We start from the raw sequence: 23,951 nt of genomic DNA, 5'->3' as shown, positions 1-23,951 counted from the left end.
AGCCAACTCAAAGGCTGTTGATTTAGAGCCGGTGCTCCCCCAGGCAAGAGGCATCGTCTGGGCTTGTTCTTGGCCTCCAGTTCTGCACAGCATGTTTTAAAAGGGGCAGTGCTCTGGGCGGGGGGAGCAGCGTGTCTGTTTTTCCATCCATCCCCGTGTTCTCTGCCAGAGGGACCCCGTAGCCCTGGCCTCTCTGAGCCCAAGGCTTCCGTGTTCCCGTCTGCCTTCCCCAGGGTCTGTGAGCGGGAGGCCTTGCTGAGCATCTTTTGTGGACATTCTGACCCTCTCCCGGTTCCTCCCTGCAGCCCCTCCTGTTAGCCCTTTCATGCTCTGCTTAGTTACTTTTGAATCACTTCCCAGGTAGTACTAGTGTTAAAGCATCTGCCTCCAATGAGGACAACCCAGGTTCGACCCCTGGGTGGGGAAGATCCCCCTGGAGAAGGAAATGACAGCCCACTCGAGTATCCTTGCCTGGAGAATCCCATGCAGAGGAGCCTGGTGGGCTACAGCCCATGGGGTCACAAAGAGTAGACTGAGTGGCTAACTCTAACTGTGATGAAAATGCCACTGTTGCTGCCCTCCTGCCTTCCAGGCCGAAGGTCCCAGTCCCGTAGAATACTCACATCTTCCCTGTTTGTAACACACAGCACGGCACAGTTGATCTGTGCACCCACGGGCATAGAACCCGTATTTTCATTCCCTGGGTCTGCCTTGACAAATCGCCACTGCTTTGGTGCCTCTGAGCAACCCAAGTGGATGATCTTATGGCTCTGCAGGTCCGATGTCCAGAATGAGCCCACGAGGGTTGAAATCAGGGTGGTGGCAGAGCCACGTTCCTTCATGAAGGCTCTCAGAAATGCCTACTTGCTTGCCTCTCCCAGTGGCCAGAGACCAGCTGCATCTCTTGGCTTTCTCCTGACGTAGCATCCTGAAACCTGTCTCACTGCAGCTCTGACACCAAGGCCCCTGCCTCTCTCTTTCCCTTAGAAAGACCCTCATGATTGTATTCAGCCCACTCACAGGGCCCAGAATAAACTCTCCTTTTGTCGTATAAGGCACCATTTCCCCGGATTCCATTTGGGGATATATGGGGGCTCCACTGGGCTTCCCAGGAGGAGCTAATATTAAAGAATCCATCTGCCAATGCAGGAGACACAAGTTTGATCCCTGGGCCTCCAAGATCCCCGGGAGGAGGAAATGGCAACTCCCTCCAGTATTCTTGCCTGGAGAATTCCATGGGCAGAGGAGCCTGGGGGGCTACAGCCCATAGGGTTGCAAAGAGTTGGACACGACTGGGTGACCAAACATGCAGCACACAGGGTCAACATTATCCTGCCTTCCACCAGTGGAAAAAAAAAAAATGGAATTGGAACCCCGTGACTTCAGAGTCATTATTGTCAGTCTTTTTTTTTTGGTGAGTCTTGGTTGCTGCAAGATTTCAGCGTCCCTGGTTACAGTCATCACTCATATCCACCGTGCAGTGCTGGCCACGTGTCATGCATGTAGTCACCATGCCATATATACTGGGTTGGCTGAAAAGTTTGCCGGAGACCTGGATTCGATCCCTGGGCTGGGAAGATCCCCTGGAGAAGGAAATGGCCACCCACTCCAGAGCTCTTGCCTGGCAAATTCCATGGATGGAGGAGCCTAGTAGGCTACAGCCCAGGGGATCGCAAAGAGTGGGACACCACTGAGCAACTTCACTGGAAGTTTGAGTTTTCCATGACATCATATGGAGAACTTGAACAAACTTTTCGGCCTATATATATATATATGTGTGTGTGTGTGTGTGTGTGTGTGTGTATGTGTGTGTATATTCAAAACATATGTTATCATGCATTATATATTATTATATATATTATATATAGTATGTTATATTTTATATGTATTATGTATACTAGCCTAAGAATGCTTCCCTGGTGGCTCATAGGGTAAAGCGTCTGCCTGCAATGCAGGAGCCTAAAAATTGGTGCTTTTGAACTGTGGTGTTGGAGTAGACTCTTGAGAGTCCCTTGGACTACAAGGAGATCCAACCAGTCCATCCTAAAGGAGATCAGTCCTGAATATTCATTGGAAGGACTGATGCTGAAGCTGAAACTCCAATACTTTGGCCACCTGATGTGAAGAGCCTACTCATTGGAAAAGACCCTGATGCTGGGAAAGATTGAAGGCCAGAGGAGAAGGGGACGACAGAGGATGAGATGGTTGGATGGCATCACCGATTCTATGGCCATGAGTTTGAGTAAACTCCAGGAGTTGGTGATGGACAGGGAGGCCTGGCATGCTGCAGTCCATGGGGTCACAAAGAGTTGGACATGACTGAGCGACTGAACTGAATGTTAAAATTGTATATGACTTTATATATAATATATTATATAATAATTTAAAAAATATATAACTATATATATAACTATATATGTTATAATATATGAATATATATTAAATATATAAATTAATATTATAATTATAGATAACTTTATATACTTTATAATTTATATATAAATTATATATAATGTTATATAATTATATATGACTATATAAAACTATATTGTGATTATATAACTATATATTTTATAATTTATATATAAATATATATTGAACAGAATTTATATATTATAATTATAGATAATTTTATATAATTTATAATTTACATATAAATTGTATATAGTTATATATTATAATTATATATGACTATTTTTATATATAAAACTATATTATTATATAACTATATATGCTATAATTTATATATATGAATATATTAAATACATAATTTATATATTATAATTATAGGTAACTTTTTATACTTTATAATTTACATATAAATTGTATATAATGTTATATATTATAAATATATATGGCTTTATATGTTATATATATAACTATATTATAAATATATATATAACTATATTATAATTATATATAACTATACGTTTTATAATTTATATATAAATATATATCGAACATGTAATTTATATATTATAATTATAGATAACTTTATATGTTTCCAGTATACAATTATATATTATATATATTGCATATTGTTATCATCATATATAACTCTATATATTGTATGTATTTTTCATCGCAACAGGCACGATGCATTTTTTAATGATTTCCTTTATTTTTGGCTGTGCTGGGTCTTCATGGGTACCCGGGCGTTTCTCTGGCTGTGCAGACTACGGGCTGCTCTCTCGTGGCCGTGCTCAGACTTTTCGTTGCAGTGGCTTCTCCCATCATGCAGCACGGGCTCTAGGACACTCGGACATCAGTAGCTGCAGCTCGTGGCCTCAGTCATTCCGGCCCCCGAGCTTTAAGCACAGGCTCAATACTTGTGGCTCACAGCCTCAGTTACTCTGAGGCATGTGGGATCGTCCCAGAACAGCGATGGAACCCGTGTCTCCTGCTTTGGGGGGCAGGTTCTCTCCCACTCGAGCCCCAGGGAAGCCGCAGATACTAGGAGATTCTCGTCCCATCCCTGTCGTCAAAGCACTTAGTTCTTCCAGACTGGCCGCCCCAGGTCGACTGTTGAAGAGGGTACTGTTGGCGAGTGTTGGAAAGACAGATCTCCTTGACGCCTCTCCTTCTTCGTTCCAGGGGGAAAAGCCAACAACTGGGAAGGAGGCATCCGGGTTCCCGGCATTGTCCGGTGGCCGGGAGTGATCCAGGCCGGCCTGGAGATTGATGAGCCCACCAGCAACATGGACATCTTTCCCACGGTGGCCAAACTCGCAGGGTCTCCTCTGCCGCAAGACAGGTACCGTGACTCCCAGCTCCCTGGGATGCTCTCACTCAGGTTGTGCAGGCAAGGGAGCTCTGCTTCACCTGCTCTGTGGCAGGCTGCCTGCAACTGGATTGGTCATCCATGCCCAGTTCTGGAAGATAACTGGTGGGTTAAGGGGCTTCCCTGATGGCTCAGTTGGTAAAGAATCTGCCTGCAATGCAGGAGACCCCGGTTTGATTCCTGGGTCAGGAAGATCCCCTGGAGAAGGGGATAGGCTACCCACTCCAGTCTTCTTGGGCTTTCCTGGTGGCTCTGGTGGGCAAGCAGGGCTCTGTCCATCCACTAATCCCAGGGAAAACAAAGTCTGAAGCCTGACGGGGATGGATGCTCCATTTCTTTGTTTTGTGTTGTGTTCTTTAGTTCAAAATGTATTTCCCTATCGTGTTGGATCTGCATTTTTTTAATAGGGGAATAATTGCTTTATGATTTTGTGTTGGTTTCCGCGGTACCACAGTGTGAATCGGGTATAAGGGGACATATACCCCCTCCCTCTTGAGCTTCCCTCCCACCCCCTGTCCCTCCCCTCTAGGTCATCAAAGAGCCCCGAGCTGAGCTCCCGGTGCTATAGACCAGCTTCCCACTTGCTGTCTATTTTACACACGGTCGTGTACATATGTTAGCGCTGCTCTCTTGATTCATCCCATCATCTCCTCCCCTTTCTGTGTCCAAAGTCTATTTTCTACATCGTCGTCTATATCCCTTCCCTGCAAATGGGTTCATCTCTACCATTTTTCTGGATTCTGTATATGCATCAATATCTGGTATTCGTATCAGCTGACTTAATTTCTTCTGGTCTCTGGGTCCATCCACGTCTCTAGGAAAGATCCAATTTTGTTCTTTTTCGTGGCTGAGTAATATTCCATCGTATACATGTCCCACTTCTTTATCCATTCACCTGTTGATGGACAGCTGGGTTGCTTCCATGTCCTGGCTATTGTAAATAATGCTGCAGTGAACACTGGAGTACATGTGTCTTTTACAATTGCGATGGGCTTCCCTGGTGGCTCAGCTGGTAAAGAATCCGCCTGCAACGCAGGAGACCTGGGTTCAATCCCTGAGTTAGGAAGATTGTCCTGGAGAAGGGAACAGCTACCCACTCTGGTATTCTGGCCTGGAGAATTCCATGGACTGTATGGTACATGCCCAGGAATGGGATTGCAGTCTTTAGCTGAGCCTCCCTCTTTTAGCATTTGGTGGATTTTCTCTCCCTCTGTCTCTCTCTGTCTCATCGGCTTGCAGCAGGGCACCACACACCACACACACACACACACACCCACACACAAATGAGAAAGGTGAAATTATACAGTGTAGCCCTTCTTATGTGTTATGACCCATCTGCAGAGTTCTAAGTGAGACATGCTGATTAATTGTTTTCATGGAGTTCCGGTCTCAAGACCCTCACAAACACTTCACTGATCGAGGAATCCAAAGGTGTTCTGCTTCTGTGGGTGGGATCCATCTGTGTTTGCCATATTAGTGATCAGATCTTCAAATCAGAGTCTTTAAACGCAAGAGCGCCCAAGCAAGCCTTGAGTCGGCTGGCAGAGGGATGAAGGAGCAGCTGGGGAGAGGCCCGCGAAATGAACTTGTGAAGGACAGGTGATGCGAGAGATCAAAGAGCGTTTTGAATCACCATGGAGATCGTTTCAGCTCATAGACCTCCTGATAGATCTCAGGGAATCCCTGCGGGTCTCTGAACCACACCTGGAGAGCAGCTGGTGCTCCGGAGAAGAACAGAGATCCTGGAGCCGAACTGCATGCAGGGCTTCGCATCTTGGCTGTTTTAACAGCTGCCAAAGCCCTGAACTTCCTGGGCCTTGGTTTCTTCTCCTGCAGATGGGTTCAGCCTTGCACGCCCTTGAATGGGTTGATGTGAAGATGGAAAGCATCAGAGGCTGGCAAGTGCAGAGTGGAGAGGCGTGAATACTTGTCTCTTGTGCTTCATCCACCATAGGGAAAAAGAGTTATTGCAACTCCCGCGTTCAATCTCCATCGGGGGTTAGAGGGGCATCACTTTGAACGCTGAAGGGGGGCTTCGAAGATCTTACCCTCCAGTCACACTAATCTGCCTTTCCTCTAATGATGGAAAACTCAGCAATGGGAACTCATCAAAAGTCTCTTCTTTTTTTTTTTAAGAGATTTTATTTTATATATTTCTCCACTCTATGCAGCGTGAGGGATTTTTAGTTCCCCAACCAGGGATGGAACCTGTGGCCCCCTGCAGTGGAAGCGTGGAGTCTTAACCACTGTACCACCAGAAAAGTCCCAAACGTTTTTTCTTATAGACAATCAGAAGTCTCCCTGCTTCTTTTATCTGCTCTTTAGCCCTGGTTCTTTCCCTTGGTATAAATGTGAATAGTATTGGGAAGAGTGCACACAGACAGTTCAGATTGGTGTTATTGTTCAGCCGCTAAGTCCTGTCTGACTCTGCGACCACATGGACTGCAGCACGCCAGGCTTCCCTGTCCATCACCAACTCCGGGAGTTTACTCAAACTCATGTCCATCGAGCCGGTGATGCCATCCAACCATCTCATCCTCTGTCTTCCCCTTCTCCTCCTTCCTTCAATCTTTCCCAGCATCAGAGTGTTTTCTGGTGAGTCAGCTCTTCCCATCATGTGGCCAAATGATTGGCGTTTCAGCTTCAGCATCAGTCCTTCCAGTGAATATTCAGGATTGATTTCTTTTAGGATGGACTGGTTGGATCTCCTTGCAGTCCAAGGGACTCTCAAGTCTTCTCCGGCACCACAGTTCAAAAGCATCAATTCTTGGCTCAGGATATCATATCATCACTGCTCTTTTCTCTCATAGTGTTTTGTTTTTTTTTTTTGGCCACATTGGGTTGTAGTTGGGGCCCTCAGGATCTCCACTGTGTCTTCTGGAATCTTCTGGTGCAGCATGCAGACTCTCCAATTGTGACCTGCAGATTCTAATTGTGGCATGCAGGCTTATTTGCTCAAAGGCATATGGGATCTTAGTTTTCCAACTGGGGATCGAACCTGTATCCCCTGCGTTGCAAGGTGGATTCTTAACCATTTTACCACCAGGGACATTCCTCGGGCTCTCAGAGCATCTTTAAAAGGTTTTCCATCTCACTGGGAAGAGGCCAGGGAAGGCAGAAGTTCAGAGGCAAAGAGGGAGATTCTTAAAGGGAAATCTCACTGCAGGCACCTCCTTCCCACCCCAGCCTGAGGGTGATGCAGGTCAACCTGGTTTTCTCACATGTGTCCATTGATGGAGGAAGCCAGCCCCCACCCCTGGTAATCAGACCCAAGTCTTTTCTGTGTGAGCAGGTATCTTCAGTAGAGCCCTTTCTGAATATTGAAGGTTCTTCCTATGCACCATCGCTGATGGTCTTACTCAACCCAGTGATACTGTGTCTGAGTGGAGGTCCCTCTTAGATGTCATTGTCATGCTAGAGGCCGCAAAGAAAACAAAAAATCTGCTTCCATGTCACTCATGGGAATAAAATGAGTTCTCAGTGTTCTATTTAGATAGTGTTAGCAACCAGGTCCGGAAAATACCCTCGTGTGTCTGCCCTGGTGACTTTGATCATCTAAAGGGATAGTTTTCACCTGGGGTGACTGTTCCTCCCAGGGGCGGTTTAGCAATGTCTGGAGACATTTTTGATTGTCGGGACTCACGATGCTGCTGGGATCTCATGGGTGGAGGCCAGAGATGCCCCTCAACAGCCCACAGTTTGGGGGACGACCCCGGGAGATAGTCCCCCCTCCCCACCCATGAGAAGGAGTGATCCAACCCAATATGTCAGTAATGCTGAGGTTGAGAATTCTGCTCAGAGGCTTATTATTGCCCTTTCATGGAAAATGTCGTTATAAGGAAAACCTTATTGCAACTTTTCAGTAATGACAGCTGGATAATATTCTATTTATCCATGCATGTGTATTCAGTTGCTCAGTCGTGTAGCCCACCAGGCTCCTCTGTCCATGGGAGTCTCCAGGCAAGAATACTGGAGTGGGTTGCCACTTTCTCCTCCAGGGGATCTTCCTGACTCAGGGATCAACCGGCATTGGCAGGTGGATGCCTTACCACTGAACCACCTGGGCAACCCCTACACTATTGATGCCATGTATAAAATGGGTAACTAATGGGGCCCCACTGTATACTGCAGGGATCTCTACTCGATGCTCTTTGCTGACCTAAGTGGGAAGGAAATCCAAAAAAGAGGGGATGTACATAAAGCTAGGCTTCCCTAGCGGCTGCCTGAAATTCAGGAGACCCGGGTTTGATCCCTGGGTCGGGAAGATCCCCTGGCGAAGGAAATGGCAACCCACTCCAGTATTCTTGCCTGGAGAATCCCATGGACAGAGGAGCCTGGTGGGCTACAGTCCCTGGGGGGCCGTAAAGAGTCAGACACGAATGAGTGACTAAGTTTCACTTTTTCATACATGCAGCTGATTCCCTTTGCTGTGGTGTACACCACACTGTAAAACAACTAGACTCCAATAAAAATTTCCAAAAAAGAAAACACGCATAAGCCACAGAAATATACTACCTAAATATAGCAAAGCAATAAAGTGAAAACCTTTCTGTTGGCCTCATCTTTGCAAGCACACAGAATATTAGCATCGTGAGCGTATGTTCTTTCCTTGTGGTAATACAGAGTTCAGCATGCCATAGGTGGCTGCGCCTTTGGAAGACACCTCAATTCTGGCCACAGATCACAGTGCTAGGACGGAAGGACAGGTTCACAGTTCTCCAGAGTCACTCTGTAGTCGTGAAATATTTAGGTCTCCTCTTCCCTACAGTGCAGGAGACCCAAGTTCAATCCCTGGGTCGGGAAGATGCCCTGAAGAAGGAAATGACAACTCACTCCAGTGTTCTTGCCTGGAGAATCCCATGAACAGAGGAGCCTGGCAGGCTACAGTCCATAGGGTTACAGAGTTGAACACGACTGAGCGACTAACACAGACACACACATTCCATAATTAGAATTCTATTTCTTTTTTTTTTTTCAAGTTTGGGAAAGAAATCCAAATGTTTGACATCACTTATGTGTCATGAAGGCAGGGGGAGTGACTTAGTTCTCCCAGTAAGTTGGGCTGATGTTGGGGAGGACCCTGATGGCTTGTTGGTTAGGACTCCCGGTTTTCACTGCCATGACCCAGGCTCAGTCCCTGATAAGGCAACTGAGATCCTGCCAGCCATGAGTTATGGCCACCAGCAACAGCAAAACAAGATTAAAACAATTTTTTTTTTGCTGATATGTATCTGGGTGACCACACAAGACTTTTTCCATCAGTTCAGTTCAGTTTAGTTCAGTCGCTCAGTCGTGTCTGACTCTTTGCGACCCCATGAATTGCAGCACGCCAGGCCTCCCTGTCATCACCAGCCCCCGGAGTTCACTCAAACTCATGTCCATTGAGTCGGTGATGCCATCCAGCCATCTCATCCTCTGTCATCCCCTTCTCCTCCTGCCCCCAATCCCTCCCAACATCAGAGTCTTTTCCAATGAGTCAACTCTTTGCATCAGGTGGCCAAAGTACTGGAGTTTCAGCTTTAGCATCAGTCCTTCCAAAGAACACCCAGGACTGATCTCCTTTAGAATGGACTGCTTGGATCTCCTTGAGCCCTGCAAATGAAACAGTTCAATGAGCTGTACCTAGTTCAGCTCCGTTTTGCAGAATAAGAGTTGCAGCTCTTCATGTGCATGGAACTCCTTGTGAATGAGCTTGCTTTCTGTTCATATATATCAGAGTGTCGAATGTTTACAAGCAGAGAGGTTGCTTTCATGATGCAAGTGACTTTCTGGGCACTTGGGAGTTGCTTTAGTTCGTCAAAGATCTATGTGCTTTCTCCTACAAATGTTTCCTTTCCTATTCTACACTGAAAAAAAGAATCACTTTGTTTGCAATCTGGCAACAGGTAACTCATAGTGTGCCCCCAAGTTAACCTCTTTGTCAGTCCCCCAAGGCTTCCCCTTCTGTTAGGATAACCAAATCCTTCTCAGGCTGAACCATGCAAAGGCAGGTCATGGGAACATCCCCAGGTAGATGATTCCCTGGTTTCAGAGCAGAGAGAGATGGAGCATTCATGGGGAATGACATCACTGTCCCCCTGAAAATTTCCCCAAACTTACCCTTTTCAATTACATGAAAGTCACCCGGGCTTCCCTGGTGGCTCTGTAGTGAAGACTCCATCTGCCAACCTAGGTGTCCATAGGCAGATGAACGGATAAGGAAGTTGCGGTAGGTATACATGATGGAATATTACTCAACTATGGAAAAGGGTACATTTGAGTCCATTCTAATGAGGTGGATGAACCTGGAGCCTATGACACAGAGTGAAGTGAGTCAGAAAAAGAAAGACAAATACCGTCTATTAACGTACAATATGGAGTCCAGATAGATGGTACCAATGATCCTGTGTACAGAGCAGCAAAAGAGACACAGATGTAAAGAACAGACTTCTAGACTCCGTGGGAGAAGGCGAGGGTGGCATGATTTGAGAGACCAGCATTGAAACATGTGTATTACTATATGTGAAACAGATCATCAGTGCAAGTTCATGCATGAAGCAGGGCACTCAAAGCTGGTGCCCTGGGACAACCTGGAGGAATATGGTGGGGAGGTAGGTGGTTGGGGGGTCGTTCAGGATGGGGGTGACGCCTGTGTACCTGTGGCTGATTCATGTGGATGTATGGGGAAAACCATCACAATATTGTAAGGTGACAATATTGTACATTACAATATTGCAAAGTAAATATCCTCCAGTTAAAACAGATATATATATATTTTTTTAAAAAAGAATCTGTCTGCAAATGCAGGGGACATGGGTTCAGTCTCTGGTTTGGGAAGGTCCTGCCTGGCACAGAGCAGCTCAGCCTGAGCACGACCACTGTGGAAGCGTCCAGGCCCTAGATACCGTGCTCCACGGCAAGAGAAGCCCCCGTGATGAGAAGCCCCCATACTGTAGCTAGAGAGGAGCCCCCAACTCAGGAAAACCCGTGCAGCAAGGAAGACCGGGCACAGCACCCCAAAATTAATCAATTTAATGTTAAAGAAAGAGACAGTCCCCCCAAGCTATTGAATTGGACCTGAAACTTGGCCGTGACACTCCTTGATATTAAACTGTTAATATCCTCGTGGTTGTCAGGGGTCAGGACCCCAGGGGGAGAACCAACTCACTTTCCAAGTTAGTGAAAGTGAAAGTGAAATCGCTCAGTTGTGTCTGACTCTTTGCGACCCCATGGACTCTAGCCTACCATGCTCCTTCGTGGAATTTTCCAGGCAAGAGTACTGGAGTGGGTTGCCATTTCCTTCTCCAGGGGATCTTCCTGACCCAGGGATCGAACCCGGGTCTCCCGCATTGTAGGCAGATGCTTTACCGTCTGAGCCACCCAGGACACAATCTCAGATGAGCACGTTTTTCATAGAAGTGAGCAGACGCCAGGAAAGAACACATCCAAGTTTGTAGCCGCGACTGTCCTGCAAACATGCTATGAAAGCTTGAGTTCGTTGACAGAGAAGTCCAATCAGACAATTCCCGTAGAGAACTATGAACGGGCGTTCGTGACATTGTAGTGGAGGCGGGGATCAAGACCATCCCCCAGAAAAAGAAATGCAAAAAAGGCAAGAAGAGAAGCTAAAGGCAAAGGAGAAAAGAAAAGATATATCCATCTGAATGCAGAGTTCCAAAGAATAGCACGGAGGGATAAGAAAGCCTTCCTCAGTGATCAATGAAAAAAAATAGAGGAAAACAATAGAATGGGAAAGACTAGAGATCTCTTCAAGAAAATTAGAGATACCAAGGGAACATTTCATGCAAAAATGGGCTCAATAAAGGACAGAAATGGTATGGACCTAACAGAAACAGAAGATATTAAGAAGAGGTGGTAACAATACACAGAAGAACTATACAAAAAAAATCTTCATGACCCAGATAACCACAATGGTGTGATCACTCATCTAGAGCCAGACATTCTGGAATGTGAAGTCAAGTGGGCCTTAGGAAGCATCACTATGAACAAGGCTAGTGGAGATGATGGAATTCCAGTTGAGCTATTTCAAATCCTGAAAGATGACGCTGTGAAAGTGCTGCACTCAATATACGAGCAAATTTGGAAAACTCAGCAGTGGTCACAGGACTGGAAAAGGTCAGTTGCATTCCAATCCCAAAGAAAGACAATGCCAAAGAACGCTCAAACCACTGCACAATTGCACTCATCTCCCACGCTAGTAAAGTGATGCTCAAATTCTCCAAGCAAGACTTCAATAGTATGTGAACCATGAACTTCCAAATGTTCAAGCTGGATTTAGAAAAGGCAGAGGAACCAGAAATCAAATTGCCAACATCCGTTGGATCCCTATAAAAGCAAGAGAGTTCCAGAAAAACATCTATTTCTGCTTTATTGACTACACCAAAGCCTTACGCCAATTGATGCTTTTGAACTGTGGTGTTGGAGAAGACTCTTGGACTGCAAGGAGATCCAACCAGTCCATCCTAAAGGAAATCAATCCTGAATATTCATTGGAAGGACTGATGCTGAAGCTGTCTCCAATACTTTGGCCACCTGATGCGACAAACTGACTCATTTTAAAAGACCCCCCTGATGCTGGGAAAGATTAAAGGCAGGAGGAGAAGGGGATGACAGAGGATGAGATGGTTGAATGGCCTCACCGATTCAATGGACCTGAGTCTGGGTAAACTCTGGGAGTTGCTGATGGACAGTGAGGCCTGGCGTGCTGCAGTCCATGAGGTCACAAAGAGTCAGATGACTGAGTGACTGAACTGAACTGAATAGAGTTGCGATGCTGTGTGTGATTTTGAGAGTGTACGGGCCACTCTGCCACAAAATGTGATGTTGTAGGAACATTTCCATTCCAGCCATCCCAACTATTTTGATAGCTCAGACACTGTTTAAAAGTTTAGCTCAGTAGAATCACTTTCCATTTTTCATGGCAGAAATGAGCCTTTTTTTGACAAGCCATATTTCTGCAGCACTGTTCAGTGGTGGTTTCCATCACCGCGTGATTTATTACTGCTTCCAGGAAAGAGCACGGTAGATGCAGGATATAAAAAAAATATTAAAAATGAGACCTCTCTCTGCATTGCAAGGAAAAAGAAGGTTGCAAAACAGACATTGCTTCTCTCCTTAAAAAAAAAAAAAAGACTTAAATCTTTTGCTTGGAAGTAAGAAAGGAAGTTTCTGAGACTTGGAGATTTCTTTTATCATTAAGTCCCCCTTTGTAGGATCAAGGCCCAGTTTAGTCATGAGATACTGATCTTAAGAAAATGGTTCTAATTCCTGTGTTGTTAAGTGCTGAGTTTTGTGGGCATATGACGAAACAAAGCTTCCAGAAACAGAGGTAGAATAATGCTATTTATTCTTTATTATTATCTCTAGGTCTGCACGGGTGGAACCTAGAGATTCTCATACTGAGTGAGCCAAGTCAGACAGAGAAGGAGAAATATCTCATGGCATGCCTTATATGTGGAATGTATTATAGAAAGAAATGACACAAATGAATTTCTTTAACAAAACGGAAACAGATTCACAGACATAGCTTATGGTTGCCTGAGGGAAGGGACAGTTAGGGAGTCTGGGATGGACATGGACACACTGCTGTATTTAACATGGAGAACCAGCAAGGACCTGCTGGACAGCCCACGGAACTCTGCTCAGTACTCTGTAATAACCTTATGGTCACCAGGGGGAAGGATGGGGGAAGGGATAGTCAGGGAGTTTGGGATGGACATGGACACACTGCTGTGTTTAACATGGAGAACCAGCAAGGACCTGCTGGACAGCACAGGGAACTCTGCTTGATGTTACTTGGCGGCCTGGATGGGAGGGGAGTTTGGGGGAGAAGGGATACATGTACACGTGTGGCTGAGTGCCTTCAGTATTCACCTGCAAACTATCACAGCATTGTTCACTGACTATACTGCAATATAAAAATAAAAAATTTTTTGTAAGAAAATAAAATGAAAAAGTGAGGTAATGAAAAATGAAAAAGAGAGATTGGGGGAAAAGGAGATCCGTTGCCAGTCTTGAACCTTCATGGAAAGGCCTTACCTCCACGTGGACAAAAACGTGATAGAGGGAGCTGGGGTCCATCTCAACCTCAGAATTCTTAGCCCAGAATTTTTCATGCTCCAGTCCTCCTCTCTGCTCCTTTCTCCTCATCCCTTGCTTCATTTCCACCTCTTTAGGATCTCGTGGTCTTAAGCATGGGCTTCCGCCATGGCTCAGCTGGTAAAGAATCCGCCTGCAACTCGGGAGACCTGGGTTCGATCCCTGGGTTGGGAAGATCCCCTGGAGAAGGGAACAGCCACCCACTCCAGGGTTCTGGCCTGGAGAATCCCATGGATACAGTCCACGGGGTCGCAAAGAGTCAGGCACGACTGAGCCACTTTCGCTTTCGGTCTTAAGGACTGAGTCTTTGTGGAAATTTCACAATACCTGCCATTTCAGCATAGAAAGGGTATTCAGAGCACACACTGCTTTTCGATAGAATTGTCCGTCTACCCTGTTCCTCTCGTGGCAAATAGCAAGCAGGCTTTGAAAGCGAGCCAATTCTGTCTTTTGTTCTTATTTTTAACTTAGCGGTAATGGAGTATTTTCAGTTCTGTGGACTTTGGCAGAGCGCGTGGCGGATCATGCAGGGTGGGTGCCAGACAGGCACTCAGCGGCAAGGCTGTAATTACTTTATGAGGGTTTTAGTGACACCAAAAGGCACCACCAAAAAAAAGAAAGAAAGGAAGAAAAGCCTAAGGGACATCGGGCCTCTCAAGAGTGCTCACCCGAATTATATGAGCAAGTAAGGATGACCCGCTATGCAAGGCAGCTAGAGAGACACAGATGTAAAGAACAGGCTTTTGGATTCAGTGGGAGAAGGCGAGGGTGGGATGATCTGAGAGAATAGCATTGAAACATGTATATTACCATATGTGAAATAGATGACTAGGGCAATGCATGATTGGGCATGCATGCCCAATGACTTCGATGCATGAAGCAGGGCACTCAAAGCTGGTGCTCTGGGACAACGCTGAGGAATGAGATGGGGAGGGAGGTGGGAGGGGGGCTTAGGATGATGGACACGTGTCCACCTGTGGCTGATTCATGTCAACGTATGGCAAAATCCACCACAATATGGTAAAGTAATTAGCCTCCAATTAAAATAAATAAAATTTTTTTTAAGTTCCAGTTTCTCATAGTAGGAAAGGATGGACATAGAGTGTTGGGGTTTTTCTCTTTTTTTTTTAAGCTTTAGTTGGAATGTAGTTCATTTACAGTGTGGTGTTAGTTTTCTGCTGTGCAGCAAAGTGGTTCGTTTACACATGTGCTGTGTGCTCAGTCGCTTCAGTCCTCTTTGCCACCCCATGGACTGCAGCCCGCCAGGCTCCTCTGTCCATGGGATTTTCCAAGGCAAGAATGTCGGAGTGGGTTGCCGTTTCCTCCTCCAGGGGATCTTCGGACCCAGGGATCGAACCCGAGTCTCCCATGTCTCCTGCATTTCAGGCGGATTCATTACCATGGAGTCATCAGTATGATCTATTCTTTTTCAGATTCTTTTCCCATATAGATTATTACAGGGTACTGAGTAGAGTCCCCTGTGCTATACCGTAGGTCCTTATTAGTATCTGTTGAATATATGGCTTCCCTGATAGCTCAGCTGGTTAAGAATCTACCTGCAATGCAGGAGACCCCGGTTCGATTCCTGAGTGGGGAAGATCCGCTGGAGAAGGGATAGGCTACCCACTCCAGGATTCTTGGGCTTCCCTGGTGGCTCAGCTGGTAAAGAATCTACCTGCAATGCGGGAGAGCTGGGTTCGATCCTTGGGTCAGGAAGAGCCCCTGAAGAGGGGAAAGGCTACCGACTCCAGTATTCTGGCCTGGGGAATTCCACGGACTATACAGTCGCAAAGAGCCAGAGACGACTGAGCGACTTTCACTTTCTTTCACTTTTGTATATGGTACTGTGTATCGTCAATACTAGGCTTCCAATGGATCCCTCCCCCGTTTCCCCTCTTTGGTAGCTATAGATTTGTTTTCTACATTTGTGACTCTATTTCTGCTTTGTAGGTAAGTTCATTTACGCCTTTTTTTTTTTTTTTTAGATTCCACATATAAGCATTAGCATTATGATGTTTGTCTTGGGAGTGTTTTTAATCAGAGAAAGAAAACCCTCAAATTCAACAATCTCACTCTTTGCCGGTGTCTTTCTGCCCCAGGTCTCAGAGGCAGTGGCCTCAGAGCGTCAATGCCTTCAATTTCCCCAGTGGGTGTTAATGTATGTTTCCCTCAAAAAAAAAGTTTAGACTTTTTTTTTTTTTCCTTTACTTAACCTCCAAAAGGGACTTCCCACGTGGCTCAGTGGTAAAGAATCTGCCAGCCAGTGCAGGAGACATAGGTTTGAGACCTGGGTTGGGAAGATCCCCTGGAGTAGCAAGTGGAAACCCACTCTGGTATTGTTGCCTGGGAGATCCCATGGACAGAGGAGCCTGGTGGGCTGCAGTCCCTGGGGTCGCAAAGAGTCGGACACGACCTAGCGACTAAACGACAAACTTCCAAACAGTCTTATTTTGCTCATCGCTTGTTGTATTACAGTTATCCCTTGCCATCTGGAAACTTGCGCCTTTCGGTATAACCATTGAAGAGATATGTTTACCTTTGAGAGCATAAACATGCCTGCCACATGTGTGTGTGGTATGTAAATGTGTCCAAGTATATTTCCATCCTCGGGGCATTTGATATCATCATCATCATTATTTGCAAATCGCTTCATTGGGACTTAGAACTTTGTTTTCATTGAAGTCTATCCAGTCTAAGTGGCCCCATGCTACTATATATGTTATCTTTTTCTTAAAGGCAGATTGTCAGAGATTCTTGTTTTCAACAGATCTGGAGTTTGTGAATAAAGCTGCCAAGGCAATAAGCAGAAAAGTGGGTGCAGAACCAGCAGAAGGTCATCCCACCCCCTTCTTCCCCTCCTGTGTCCGCAAGTCGGTTCTCTAGTTCTGCACCTCTGTTTCTGCTTTGCAAATAGGTTCATCAGCACCATCCTTCTCCATTCCATATGTCTGCCTTCATAGACAATATTTGTTTCCCTCTTCGTGACTTACTTCACTGTGTATGACAGACGCTGGATCTGTCCACATCTCTATAAATGAGGCAGCTTTGTTCTTTTTCATGGCTGAGTAGTATTCTGCGGTATACATGCGGCACATCGTCTTTATCAGTTCATCTGTCGGTGGACATCTGGGTTGCTTGCATGTCCTGGCTGCTGTAAATAGGGCTGTGGTGAACACTGGAGTGTCTGTGTCTTTTTGAATTAGGGTTTTTTTTTTTTTCTGGGGTATATGCCCATGAGTGGGTCCACCCCACGGACGTGTGACACTGATGACATTGGCCGAATCACTCCATGTCTCCGTATCACGGTCCCAACTCACACTCTCGCTTTGAGGATGAAATGAGTTCATGTGTGAGCAGAGTGGACCTGCCTCCCTACGTGGCATACAGTGCCCGGCGATGGTCAGTCAGCATTCCTTGCTGAACGACCACCTTGTAGCCCCATCACGCCTTCTTGTACTGAAGGATAACTCAGACAAGCCAGGGTGTCTGAGACCCCTGGCAGACATGGCCACCTGACGTCCCACCTGCTTCATCCCCCAGGGTCATCGACGGCCGGGACCTGATGCCCTTGCTTCAGATGCGGACCCAGCGATCGGAGCACGAGTTTCTCTTCCACTACTGCAACTCCTATCTGAACGTCGTGCGCTGGCACCCACCCAACAGTGAGTAGACGCGTCTCTCCTCTTGTGTATCTTTCCCCACCTCGCTTTGAGGGCTGCGTGCCATCAGGGAGGGGCAGGGGAAGAGAATAAAACTGCAAGCCGGCATTGCTCTCACGAGATGCACCCTCCCCGCCCCCCCCCGCAAAGAAGCTGGGTTTGATTTCTCCTTCCTCCTGTTCCTACTTTCTTCTCTTGAGCCTGCTGGTTACCCTGGTTGTCTCGGCAGACCAGGGCAGTCGCCCAGCTCTATGCCAGTGCTTGCTGGCTCCTTCCTCCTGGGGAGGCAGAGGACGTGCCAGGTGGTCGGCAGGTTCTGAAGCTACTTCCTTCCCGCTCTGCCAGCCACACAGCTGCGTCTCCTGGTCCCACCTTCCGTCTGAGTTTCTGCCCAAGAGCCCCTCTGCTCTGGCGTGGCTTGTCTCTGTTTGCGGTTCCCTCTCCTTGGAACGACTTTCTTTTCCTTCCTGGTTAATGCTTACCCACCTCCCGCGATGCCCCTCAAATGCCATCTCCCCTGCCTGCCGTCTTCTAGCTTTGCATTGGTACTGGGTGGCTTTCAGATGTCTACCTGACCTTGTACCCTGAGCCTCAAAGGTGGTGGGTCGTCACCCACTGATCTGTCCATCTGTTTGGTCACAGATTCTCTGTGTGTGTCTGCTGGCCGTAGATGTTTAAGACAACGCTCTGATGCGTTGATATCATCGTGGTTCGCAGACCCAGTGTATTTTACGTCTGTGTCAGTGACAAGACGTACTCAATACTCTGGCTCTGCCAACAGCAGATATAAGAGTGCGTTTCCTTTTATTAAAATTTTTTCTTTATTCAGGTATGTGTTTTTGGTTGCACTGGGTCTCTGTGGCTTTGTGGAGGCTTTCTCTAGTTTTGGCAAGCAGGGGCCGCTCTCTGCTCACAGTTCGCAGGCTTCTGATTGCCCTGGGTTCTCTTGTTGCAGGGCACCAGCTCTAGGGCACTCAGGCTTCAGTGGTTGCGGCCCCTGGGCTCAATAATTGTGGCTCCTTGGCTCTTGAGCACAGGTTCAGTAGTTGAGGCACACAGGTTCAGTTGTTCCACGGCAAGTGGGATCTTCCTGGACCAGGGATGAAACCTGCATCTCCTGCATGGCCAGGCAGATTCTTAACCACCGAACCACCACAGACAGCCCAACGGGTGCATGTCTAACGAGCCTAAAGGACCAAGTGGAATCAAGTGATTATCATACGTGTAGCGATAGTCCCACATCTGGTTTTCATAATGTAAACGTTAAATTACAGTACAAGGAGATCCAACCAGTCCATCCTAAACGAAATCGGTCCTGAAGAGTCATTGGAAGGACTGATGCTGAAGCTGAAGCTCCAATACTTTGGACGTGTGATGCAAAGAACTGACTCTTTAGAAAAGACCCTGATGCTGGGAAAGATTGAAGGCGGGAGGAGAAGGGGACGACAGAGGATGAAATGGTTGGATGGCATCACTGACTCAATGGACATGAGTTTGGGTAAACTCCAGGAATTGGTGATGGACAGGGAGGCCTGGCGTGCTGCAGTCCATGGGGTCACAAAGAGTTGGACACGACTGAGTGACTGAACCAACACCATCACATCACTGAGATGCCTAGGCGTCTGTGGGAACCCAGCACCTATTATACCCCTACTGTATATCTTAGAGATCGACGCTGATGTTAGACTCTCAGTTACCTCTTGAGAGAGGGAATGAAGCTCTCCTTTTCTGTAGCATGTTCTGGGTTCTGCTCCCAGAGGCGAGATTCTCCCAGAGCATCTGGTCACCACGCCATCAGCTGGTGGCTCATTCTTAAATTCAGGGGATGCTCATAATGGATTTCAGTGCATTCCTGACCCCATCCTCGTCACCCAGCCGAGTTACCCAAGACAGCATTTAAAGAGCAGCTGCTCCATTATTTTTCAAGTGGAAGATTGTGATCCTTCCTTTGTCCACAGAAATCAGACCAGGTTTACCCTTGGAAGTTTTATACTTTAAATCTGGAAGAGTGCCCTGAGATAACTTCTGGAAGATTTTACATTTTAAATCTGTATGACTTCCTTCTGATAACTTCCGGAAGATGAATGTAGCAAAATCGCACGCTCTCAATTCTAGGCTTGGAAGGACCCTATTTACCTATCTCATCCACGTGTCCATCACTCCTAACGTCCGTAGCATGCTGTCTGTTTTTTTTAGGTTAGTTGGCAGCATTTTGGGGGGAGGAAAAACAGCAACCCACTCCAATATTCTTGCCTGGGAAATCCCACGGACAGAGGAGCCTGGTGAGCTGCAGTCCATGGGGTCGCTGTGACTTGGTGAGTAAACAGCTGGCAGCGTTTAAATATGAGTCATTTCAGTTCAGTCACTCACTTGTGTCCAGCTCTTTGCGACCCCATGGACTGCAGCACGCCAGGCCTCCCTGTCCATCACCATCTCTTGGAGTTTCCTCAAACTCATGTCCATTGACTCGGTGATGCCATCCAACCATCTCTTTTAAATCTGAGCTGTCTCATAAAGGAGACATGTGGTCCTCCCCGTCTGTATTTTTTTAGCTTTTTGTTTTATATTGACGTGTACTTGAGGAACAGTGTTACCTCAGTTTCCTGTATACAGCGCCGTGATTTAGTGATACACATACACGCACCTGTTCCTTTTCACGTGCTTTTCCCGGGTAGCTTGCTGCGTAATACTGAGCAGAGTTGTCTGTGCTATACAGTAGGTCCTTGTCGGTTATGCGTCTTAAACGTAGCAGCGTGTCCATGTTCCCTCTTCCTTTTATCCTGAGCCTGAAAGAACCAAGTTTCCGGGGCTCTTGGCTGTTTAAAGACGTCCTGAAACTTGCCAAATAGCATTTAAGTAAAGCCAGCCGCCTGCACTTACAGGGGCCGGAAGGAACATATTGGATCAGGGGCTGGGGAAACACAGTTATGTGGAGAAATAAACAGGAAGGGGCAGAAAATAGGGGTGAGTGAGAAAAAGCAGACCCAGATGCTGAGAGGCAGCAGGCCCGGGGATCAAATTTGCTGCTGAGACAGACACAAGGACATTTCCTCTTAAGCAGCTCATTGCCGTCTTCTGCCTCGAGTGAACGATAGAGGAGGGAAAATGACAGTCTTTCAATGCCGGAATCATCCATCTAGTCAACGGGTCTGAGGAAACCATGGGTTTCTCTTTTTTAATTAGTCATCTTGTCTCCTTTGGAGATCGTGCCCTGAAACTCAGGCTTGGTGGTGGCCGCTGTGGCTGTCCCTCGTGGCTCCCTGCAGCTGTTTGCTCAGTATCTTTGTCTGCTCATTTGTTCTACACGTATTTATTGAGCATCTACTGCATGGCGCCTGCTGGACTGGACACCTGTCGGTGGGCAAAACATACTGAGTTCTCTGCCCGGGAGTTGCTTGCCTCTTAGGTCACGGGGGAGCTGCAGGCTGGGCAAACCCCCGGGAATGCAGAGTTGTTTCAGGGGGTGCCCCTTGCCCGTGAGGATTACTCCTCCTGCATGAGTCCTAGCTGGAAGAGGCGGCCCTGCGTTTAGATTACTAGCACTACATGAATGGGTTACTGGTACTGCATGAGTACTAGCTGGAAGAGATGGCTTAGATCTTCTCGTAATCGAAAGTGGAGTCTGGCTGCTGGAGAGGGCAGGGTGGTGGGAAGGAAGAGTTTGCTTTATTTGGGATGCTCTCAGCCAGGGTCCGTTGGCGGGGGGACATCTGTCCAAAGGCTGACTCCCTGACAGTCAGAATGTGAAAGCTTTTATAGACAGAGGGAGGGAGGTTCCTTGCAGAAACAGCACAGTCAGCCCTGATGGTCATCTTGAACTGATTGTCAGTGGTCTGATCAGGATCATCTTGATTCTTTTAGGTACAGTTCAACTTTCAGTCTCACTACCGCCAGTGGTGCTAGCGGTAAGGAACCCACCTGCCGATGCAGGACACGATCCTTAGATGGGGACAATCCCCTGGAGGAGGGTATGGCAACCCACTCCAGGATTCTTGCCTGGAGAATTCCAGCGACAGAGAAGTTTGGAGGGCTGCAGTCCATGGCATCGCCAAGGGTCAGATAGGACTGAGATGACTTAGCGGAGCAGAGCAGTCTCTTCAGTCCCAGGGTTGATTGGTTTCCATTTCTTTGAGGCCAGTTCTGGGAATTAGGGCAGCTTAGATCATGGCTACGGTCTGGCTGTCATGGAGTTAACGTCTTCCCCCTGGTGGGGGTTTCACTATTTATAAAGCGGCTCGTGAGACCTGGCTCAGAGAATTATCTATACAGCCTTTGGTGCTAAGTCACTGCAGTCGTGTCCAACTCTTTGCAACCCCATGGACTGTAGCCCACCAGGCTCCCTCATCGCTGGGATTCTCCAGGCAAGAACACTGGAGTGGATTGTCATTTCCTTCTCCAATGCATGAAAGTGAAAAGTGACAGTGAAGTCACTCAGTCATGTCCGACTCTTTGAAACCCCAGGGACTGCAGCCCTCCAAGCTCCTCTGTGCATGAGATTCTCCAAGCAAGAATCCTAGAGTGGGTTGCCGTTCCCTTCTCCACAAAGCCTTTGAGCTTTCCTTGAATTTGCTTGAACTCTGACTAAACGTATTCTTTGGCTCAAGGCTTTTCACACACAAAAGGCGAGCTGAGGACCTTAAGGTCCCGCTCTGTTTTCGCTTCTGGATCTATATCGGCAGGAGACTGTGGATCAGCATAGAACTTAAAGCAGTCTAGTTGGAGGACATCACTTGGATCATCTCAGATCTAAGTTGGTAGGAGACTGTGGACAATTCACAGACGGTGAACTACTACTGTTTAGAAGAGATGGGCGTGGATCGTCTGAGATCTATGCTCGTAGGAGACTGTGGTCATCACCACCTGGGGGACGCTTTCCATAATTCTTAAAGGCAATGGTATTGCCACCTTGAGTGCCAAAGTATCTTGAACTCCAGATACTTGGTTAGAAAAGAAGAGAGACATTTAGGCTCAGGGTTTGTAAATGTAGCGCCAGGGCAGCAGTGAGTCAGAGCCAGCTCCTGACAGCTGAGGAATCTCAGCAGCTTGTGGGGAACACATTCCTACCTGGAAGTCAGCCTTGTGGGGAGCGTCTATACCATGGCAACTGGCAGACACAGCAGATGTCGACCGTGTTCCTCGCTCAGAGAAGCTAGAGCTTTCCAGCAGGACACTGGTACCTGTCTACTAGAATGGAGTGGCAGCATTGGGGAGATCCAACTCGTGTTTGTCTTGATGAGGTTAGATGCGTAGATTTCCCTGGTGGCTCAGACAGTGAAGAATCCACCTATAAAGCAGGAGACCCAGGTTCTATTCCTGGGTCTGGAAGACCCCCTGGAGAAGGGAATGGCAACCCACTCCAGTGTTCTTGCCTGGAGAATCCCATGGACAGAGGAGCCTGGTGGGCTGCATACAGTCCATGGGGTCACAAAGAATTGGACATGACTAGCAATTGATGCTTTTACTACCTATTACAATTCCAGACTTGTTAAATACTCATTTTTTCCAAAATATTACAGCCAGAATGCTGTTTCTACTCTTTTAAAACATGAATCCCTTTCAGCTTTTATATACAATGTATTCTCCATAATCATTGAATATTGGGGCCAGAATGCTGTTTCTACTCTTAAAATATGAATCCCTTTTGGCTTTTATATACAGTGTCTTCTCTATAATAATTGAACAATTCTGTAATTTTAATGATTCTGTAACTTGGTTGTCTCAGCACATTGAGGTGATGAGAAGTCTTCATTTATTTTTTTCCCTAAGAGTGAGCACTGGTTTTAAAAATGATCACGTACATAGGCTTCCCTGGTGGCTCAGACAGTAAAGAACCTGCCTGCGATGCGGGAGACCCGGGTTCGATCCCTGGGTCAGAAAGATGCCCCTGGAGAAGGAAATAGCAACCGGCTCTAGTATTCTTGCCTGGAAAATCCCACGGTCAGAGGAACCTGGCGGGCTACAGTCCACGGGGTCGCAAAGAGTCGGACACGACTGAGCTACTGACACTTTCACTAACTTACAATTCCAGACTTGTTAAAAACTCATTTTTTCCAAAACATTAGAGCCAGAACGCTGTCTACTCTCTTAAAACATGAATCCCTTTCAGCTTTTATGTACAGTGTCTTCTCTATAATTAAATAATTCTATAATTCTAATGATTCTGTAATTTAGTTGTCTCAGCACATTGAACGGCTTAAGTTTATCATCATCTGAGATCATTATTGCCATTACATTTTAGGAGAACTCACGAAAGCATTATTAGAACACGGATAACTTTGGTTACGTGATGATGGGAATTTTGAGCTTAAATTTCCTGTTCAGCATGTATTCAAAAAGTGTGGCTTTGAGTTTTGACTTAGGTATCCATTTTAGTATAAAGTCAATGTAATGGCAACTGGATTTTATGGTCAAAT

At 46.7% G+C, this 23,951-nt stretch overlaps 1 protein-coding gene across 2 annotated transcripts in view; it reads left to right on the top strand.

The window, feature by feature from the left end:
* STS (steroid sulfatase) overlaps positions 1-23,951 on the top strand; it is a 166,448-nt gene that overhangs the window by 133,458 nt on the left and 9,039 nt on the right. For both annotated transcript variants that reach the window (XM_061408208.1, XM_061408209.1), the window contains exons 9-10: positions 3,595-3,754; positions 17,420-17,541. In XM_061408208.1, coding sequence (XP_061264192.1) covers positions 3,595-3,754; positions 17,420-17,541 — 282 coding nt within the window. The remainder of the gene's footprint in view (positions 1-3,594; positions 3,755-17,419; positions 17,542-23,951) is intronic.

The sequence above is a fragment of the Bos javanicus genome, chromosome X, assembly GCF_032452875.1.
Source record: "Bos javanicus breed banteng chromosome X, ARS-OSU_banteng_1.0, whole genome shotgun sequence".
In the NCBI taxonomy this organism is placed as follows: domain Eukaryota; kingdom Metazoa; phylum Chordata; class Mammalia; order Artiodactyla; family Bovidae; genus Bos; species Bos javanicus.
Note: the sequence above shows the minus strand (reverse complement) of the source record. Positions and strands in the feature narration are given on the sequence as shown.